The sequence below is a fragment of the Poecilia reticulata genome, chromosome 14 (assembly GCF_904066995.2).
Source record: "Poecilia reticulata chromosome 14, P_reticulata-male-v2, whole genome shotgun sequence".
NCBI classification, from domain to species: Eukaryota; Metazoa; Chordata; class Actinopteri; order Cyprinodontiformes; family Poeciliidae; genus Poecilia; species Poecilia reticulata.
This window is the reverse complement of record NC_088843.1, coordinates 3,126,829-3,134,366: the sequence shown is the minus strand read 5'-3', so window position 1 is coordinate 3,134,366 and position 7,538 is coordinate 3,126,829. Positions and strand designations below refer to the sequence as shown.

The following is a 7,538-nucleotide window of genomic DNA, read 5'->3' as shown; positions in this document are numbered from 1 at the left end:
TGTGACCAAAAAAAGCCCCCACCCCTCTTTTTTCCCCCACGCACAAACACACACGCCTCATTCGCTATTTCGTCCCATTCATAAAAATCCGGGCTTCGCGCGTGCGCAGTGCAATTCGGTGTCCTCCCCATTCATAAAAATGTAACCTCCGCATTTCAAGCCCTCCCCGACTCGTTCTTCCCTCCCATTCAGAAAAAATAAATGAAAAAACGGAGGCATCTGCACAGCGCCGTCCCCCTTTTTCCTCTCCTCTACCCTCCCATTCATAAAAACTCACTTCCCTCCCCCTCGGTGGTTGCAACATCATATCCACAGCTCTGCGTCCTCGATCGCAGTCGCCTTTTTAATGCACCAAGCCAGCGGAGAGAAAAGCGCTGAAAGAGCCGCTCGCCTTTCCTTTTGGAGTTAACGTCTTTGGAAATACTTAACGCACCACCCGCCACCGATCTCCGCTTGGACTATCGAGAGACCTGCGCGCAGACGTCGAGCGTAACGAAGAGATGAGAATTGCGTCCTGATACCCACGGTAAGTGATGTTTTCTCTGTGTTACATATTTAGAAGTCGTGATCCAGCGACAGCACAGCCTGGCTTGTTTCAGATCCATTGCTCTAACTCAGCCACCTCAGTCCGTCGGATCCTGTATAAGATACAGGAGCGACATGGCTCTCCTGAGTAACGTCCTTTTTTCCTTTTTAAGAAACTGACTCAGAGCCTGTGTTTGCATGTTTAAGTCAATATTTAACCACCGGTTTTAGGAGCAAACGCGAGATTAAGGCGAAGGAGAGAGAGGGAAGCGAATAAGGTGCAGATGTGCACTTCTGCATCTATCACGATTATGACGTCTTTTAAATCTGCTCAAATTTTCGCTCCCTGTGTTTAAAAATGAGGCTTCGTGTTCAGTCGCGTCTGTCCTTCTGGCTCTGCAGAGAGCACCACGTCGCTTAAGTCCTTTTTCAATCACCCTTTTCACCTTCGTTTCACGCTACGCGTCTGATCATACATTTGTTATTATTGGGTATTATTACATTACTTTATTAAGAATTTTGAATTGCATCGTCCGCATTTATTTGCTAGGGATATGTGCGATTGTGGAACATAGTGATCAGCTTTCTTTAAAACCTTTGTCATTTTTAAATTATTTGCAAACTAAGATTGAAAACGCCGAGTACTTATAAGCAATAAGCACGCTATTTGAGTACACGGAACGGCCGCCTCCGGTTTTATGACTCAGTCCATTCACATTTCCAAGGGAGCAACGCGCGCGCACACACACATTCACAAACACGTACGCACTTGCACACGCATAGTTCCGGCTTGGAGCTCATAATGGTCTAGATTTTTGACGATCACAAGCGCTTGCGCCTTTGCCAGCAATGTCGCAACAGGTTTCACAACAAGCCAGGCTTTTTTTTTATTTATTTTTTTCAGACCCTTTAGAGGGAGGCGAATAACATGATCTGGGGATTCAGCTACAGGAGCATAATAGTGTGAAGTAATGACACAGTTTCGGACAAAAACACCACATCAGTGTGCCAACTATATGGCTGACATAATAGCAGGCAGCAGAGATGTAGGTTAGTGCAAATCGTGCTTGCTCTTGCTCTATTTCTACTTCCATCAGTGGGGGTCTACCTGACGTAGAGCACTCATGGAGGAAATGGATGCAGCTGATTTCACTGAGCATAAATGGAGCGCACTGATTCATCGCTCTTACTGCCTGCAGCACAGCAGGTCCCATTCATAAAAACACCTGCTGGTTCATAAAATCAGCCCCATTCACAAATTCCGAGACTGATCATTTTCTCTGATTCGGATTTGTGGTTGTAAAGTGTGCTAAGGAATTACATCACCAGCTACATTATGAAAGCTGAAGCAGTTATTGATCAGCGGGTCTACACGACCTAAATTCTTGCTTTCAGTTCTGCTTCTCTGGCAAGTTTCTAATTTCTTCTCCTCCCTGCCTTGTTTTGCATCTTTGAGTCTTTTGCATGCAAGTCCTGCTCTGTGGTGCTCTCTGCTTTTTTGTAAGGGAGAGGACGAGAGTCCAACTTCTATTGTGCTAATGTCAAAGTTAGAAGACATGGGGTTCAGACTAATGGTCCTTTCTAAAAATCACCATAGGTTGCAAGCTTAACAACCAGAAAATGTTATATAACAAAACCTTAAGAATATTTCTAGCTGCAGTTGTTCTGTTTTAAGTAAACAAATTGAAACATGTATGACAAATGTCTTGTATACATGAAACCTATGGGGGGAATTAGAAGCTACTGATTCACTTTGACATAGCATCCTGATCAGACACTAACACTGAGTGTAAAGAAGTTGCACAAAGGGAAAAAAAAGAACTTGACTTCAGTACTTTAATAATTTTTTTCTACATAAAGCAATGACATATTTAATTTTCAGTACGCCTATGGGAGGTTACATTGAAGAGCATAACAGTCCAACTTTTGTCAACTGTTATCTTTGTAGATTTGAGACATTACATCACCTCTTGTATGAAATACTTAGAACCTATTCCTTATAAGTTTCAGTGTGAATAAATAGTATCATGGAAGCCCTTGTTGCTTGTTTTAACGGAATCTCTTGTATCATTTTTTGCAGTAACACTAAATGCTGCTTTAATGTGAAGACGTGCAAGGCACCAGCCGACACATGGAGTCCAGGGTTCCCCACCACATTCCCGGAGTGTCTTCTTCTCTTATCTCTCAGCCTTTGCTGGATAGTAGAGTGCCCTATGGTCGTCTTCAGCATCCTCTCACCATTTATCCCATTGACCAGATAAAGTCATCACATGTGGAGAATGACTACATTGACAGTCCAGCTGTTGTGGCTCAGCAGCCTGTGAGCCAGAAGTCTGCAAACCGAAGAATCACCTGGCTTGGTCAAAATCAGGAGGCCTTCCTTGGGGCCAACCATAATCATCACCACAATCATCAGCTCCATCAGCAGGGCCGGTGTGAGTCTCACCCTCACCCAGACACCACCACCCACCCCTGGATCTCCTTCAGTGGCAGGCCCAGTTCTATTAGCAGCAGCAGCAGTACCTCTTCCGATCAGCGGCTGTTGGACCATGCAGCACCGACGCCGACGGTGGATCACCACCCAAACTCAAACCATCACCAGGGCCCCCTCAACACCGTCACAACCCGAACTCCTGGTTGTTTCTCTTCCACTGAAACTAAAGTCCTGACCTCCTCTTCCTCTGCTTCCTCCTGCTCCTCTTCCTCAAAATCACTTGACCTCAAGTCTGCAAAGGTTCCTGCTGGAGGCGTGTGCTCCACTGGGGTTCAACAAGGACTGGCGCTTATCCCTTCCTCTCCAACCGAAAAGAAGCACCTGTTTGTCTGCGAGCATTGTGGGAAGTGTCGATGCACTGAGTGCACGCTCCCCCGAGCCTTACCCTCCTGTTGGGTCTGCAACCAGGAGTGCCTGTGCTCGGCTCAGAGCCTGGTAGACACAGCCACCTGCATGTGCCTAGTCAAAGGGATCTTCTACCACTGCACCGAGGACGAGGACGACGAGGGCTCCTGTGCCGACAAGCCCTGCTCATGTTCACAAGCCAACTGCTGTGCACGCTGGTCTTTTATGGCCGCCCTCTCTGTCGTCCTGCCATGCCTAATCTGCTACCTTCCAGCTACGGGACTGGCCAAGCTGGGACAGAAGTGTTATGACAATGTTAGCAGGCCTGGCTGTCGCTGCAAGAACTCGCAGGCTGGCATGAGCATCCCTGTCAGTAAAAATGGAGGGGTGGAAGCAAACGTTGGGACAGAAAAGCAGCAGCAGGGTTCATGATAGTGGACTCAACTAGCTGGCTGTGGCCTTGCAAGAAAATGGACAGGACCCCACTTGTTTGGTTAACACGGACTGGACAAGGCAACACCACCCCATTAAACCACCATATTTATCTGCTGGAACATGACTATTAAAACAATGGTACTTAAATGGTTTCTTGACCTATGTTTGATAGCATGAATGATTAAAATGGGCCATTTAAAAGTGGAACAGCTAACAGGTTTGGTGAGAGATTTGTTTTCATGTTCTATAAGGGTGACGACAAGAAGAGACCAGATTGTGTGGCCTTGTGTTTGGGTTTTAAAGAAAATGGCTGAAGGCACAAAGTCGTACCTCTCTGCTGCTCAATACTTTCCAGCTATTTTTTGTAATGCCAAGTAAACAGAAACTGGTTGCTGATCCTCAGATTTCAAAAGGTATTCAACCCCAGCCATCTAGAAAAGCACAGCCCAGTGTCAGTCAGGAAAGCAAGTGGTTAACTGTTGAATACTGTGGCTTTTATGATGGGCCATTACAAGAGACAACTTCCTCTCAAAAGTGATTTTTTCACCATCTTTTAATTTTGCAGTTATGCTAAACGAGGCGAGCTTGGTAACATTTATCTCTAGATTGTTCTTTGAACAGGGGGATCTGTGAAAGCAATCCTTTTTAGACCTAATATAACAGTAATTTTCCACATTTCTTTCATCTTTTTGTGTGCTACAAGTGAGAAATAATCAATTTACAGTTGTTTTTTTATTCTTTTTATGGCTGGTAAAGCTTAGACCTTCTGAAATATTTTGAATGCTGTTCACTGCTCCACCTCAGATGTAATGCATGTGACGATCTGCATGCTCTAGTCTAATGGTTAACCACCGTGCTAGAAGTGGATTTGTGGTAGAGAAACATGTAAAAAAAAAAATAAAAAAAAAAAAAAAAGATTCAAAAGAAAAAAAAAACAACCAACCTTCTCAGGGATTGTTATACAATAATCTCCTCTTGAACTTGGCCTACTGCATGTTGAATTTTAAAACTGCCTACAAGAGCCTGGTCTGCTTCCTCTTTGCACAAAAACGGCAAAGAAAACATTTAAGAGGCGAAAGAGGCAATAGTGAATAATTTAAAACACGCAAGCTAAGTGAGAGGCAAATGGGCCATAGAACTTTGTTTTTTTTTCCAAAGGAGAGAGGGATGCAGGTGAAGAGGGTCAAGCTGAAGGTAAAGGTGAAGAGGAAAAGATTAGAAAAAGTTATTGTGTTTGTATCCAGTCAGCCTTTGTCAATATCAAACCTGCCACTTGCACAACCTTGTTTTTAGGACCCCTCTTAAAGGATGTACTAAAGCACAGTATTAACCACCTACTCAATCTTGTATTACTTTGGCCTTCACTACATTTACTCCACTCACACATATACACCCATCCACCTCGACGCACATCTGTGTCTTCATGAAAGTCAAATCAGTATGCTGCATAGCTGATTGTGTGAAATAGTCTCTCTTTTACTCTTAAAGTCTATTTTTGTGAATTGCATGATGTTCTTAGGAATTTGCCAAAGGATGCTATTATACAGTAGCATGTTTTCACAGTCTAAGTGACCACAGTTGTTATGATGACATTTTGCCAAATAGATAACAGTGGCAGGTTGTTAAAGGTGAATTGCCCTTTAATACAGGTGGCTGTTTCCATTTGGCATCATGGCATATTTGCTTTGAGGCTCCATAACCCACAAGTTGGACCCTTATCTTCCACTAGGGTACCTAACTTTGCTCATACTTGTATTTGGCTTTTTGCAGAAAGCTAATATCATTCAGAAAAATAGGAGAGCAGGAAAATCCACATGTGGTCCTTGGTATTGAATGTACGAGGCAATATTTCAAAAAACCTAGCAATTCAGTCTGAGATAGGTGCCAAAACTGAGAGCGAATGTGTGCCTGGGGGAAGGTGGGGCAGCAAAAATCACAAATGTTTTGACTATATATTTAGTAATAGAGCTATGAAGGTGAAATGTTATTTGCTGTAAATAGTTTCACAACATTTGTGTTCTTTAGAAGAGACTTTTAAATGTCCTCGGAAGATTGCATGGTACATTATAACCACAATTCAGTACAAACTATATAGAGACTATATTAGATATATATTTTGAGGGTAAGAATAAGATGTTTTTGAGGAAAATGAGTGCAGTAGAAGGAGGGTTCGAGAAACAAAATTACTTTATACCACTTGCACTTGATTTAGAAAAGTGTGCCCGGCAATAATAAAGAAGTAGAAAAAAATCTCCTGCTGATTATGCTATCCATGGCTCATTAGCAGTCGAGAAGCTAAGCTAATTCCCTCTCTGAGTCCTAAAGACATTGGATTCATTGAATCCACACTGCGAACACAGTCTACCCTGATCAACCCGTTCTCTGCTCCTTTTTTCATTCATGCATTTCTTCCTTCCTTCCTTTCTTCCGTGGGAAATAGTCCAACAAACACCCCTGGCCTGCCTTGATTGACAAACACAGCTGCTGTTCATGAACTTGTCATACCACAGAGACAGAAGAGACACACACGTCTGATACTCTCTCCCCTTTTGCTTTCTTGACGTTTTTTACCCTCTTCTCACCTTTGTTTTTACCTGGAGTTGTGTTGATCTTTATCACCGGTTGGACCTCTTTCTTTTCAACAACTGCTGCCTTTCTTTGTAGATCTTTTTACTATTATGTGCTCAATGGCCTGTTCATGGTGTGAAAAAAACATCGCCAACAACTATATTGAAATTAAATCTGTTGTTTATTTTCAGTTCTACATACCAATGTCACCTGGTTTATATTTTTCACATAAAAGGAAAACTATCATACAGTTGCTACTCCATTCCTTTGTACCTTTCCAATGACATTGTTGGGGATTGAGAAATGAGATTTGTGCTTTTTTGTTGGTTTGTTTGTTTAGATATTACAAAAAGAAAAAAATTCTCATATAAAAGGTTCCCTTTATAGATATATTTATTTTGAAGTTCTATTTTATATAGTATTTATTTAGATGCCAACTTTTTGTTTGTGAAGAAAGCTTATGTTGAAATGGAATGTACATTGACAATGGAAATATATATTGTTAAATATACTTGGCTGTTGTGTTGGTTTTTTTGTACTACACAAATAAAGAATAAGTAGAAAGGTAGTACAGGATTTTCTTTAACAAAGTTTTGTTTAAAGTTTATTAGAAATTCGTACTTACTCTGCATAACATTTTTGGCATATTCATTTGTTATAAATCCAACTAATCCTAGAAGCTAAAGAAAGTTACTAAGACCAAACCTGACGTCTGCAGCTTAAACAAAATGAACTTTCGAGTACATCAAGGCAGTTTGTAGACATCCTATTTTGTGGACCTTTAAACCACTATGTCTATATTGAGTGCTCATTACAGAGAAGCAGGTCATTTTTTATGGTACCTGCAGGGAGGAGGTTTTGTTTAAAACACATATTGAGACCAGAACAGAGAAAGTGATTGCAGTCAAAAGTAAAGCAACTGTAAAGAGCAAAGAATGTTACAGTAGAAGATATTTTTTGATTTATACATTACCTTACTTTCTGGCAGTCACGCTGACCAGAAATGTTTTATATGTTTCATTTTCACCACTTGCATTCTATGCAACATCTTCTCCATATCCTTTCAAATTTTCAGCAATTTCCACTGTGACATTTGCACAATTTCCCCAGTGCAAATGTCAAATGTTAAAGGTTAATAAAATACTTATATTATTAGCTAGTTGTTAGCTTT

The 7,538-nt window shown here is 41.6% G+C and overlaps 1 protein-coding gene across 1 annotated transcript; it reads left to right on the top strand.

The window, feature by feature from the left end:
* Positions 1-205: 205 nt before the first annotated feature.
* spry4 (sprouty homolog 4 (Drosophila)) lies at positions 206-6,935 on the top strand. The gene is made up of 2 exons (XM_008426935.3): positions 206-526; positions 2,606-6,935. The coding sequence occupies exon 2, from the start codon at positions 2,657-2,659 to the stop codon at positions 3,794-3,796; it is 1,140 nt and encodes a 379-aa protein (XP_008425157.1). The 5' UTR covers positions 206-526; positions 2,606-2,656; the 3' UTR covers positions 3,797-6,935.
* Positions 6,936-7,538: the final 603 nt, after the last annotated feature.

What these genes read in the sequence shown, in the direction of transcription:
- spry4 (XM_008426935.3), top strand. Translation starts at nt 2,657, where the DNA reads ATGGAGTCCAGGGTTCCCCACCACATTCCCGGAGTGTCTTCTTCTCTT.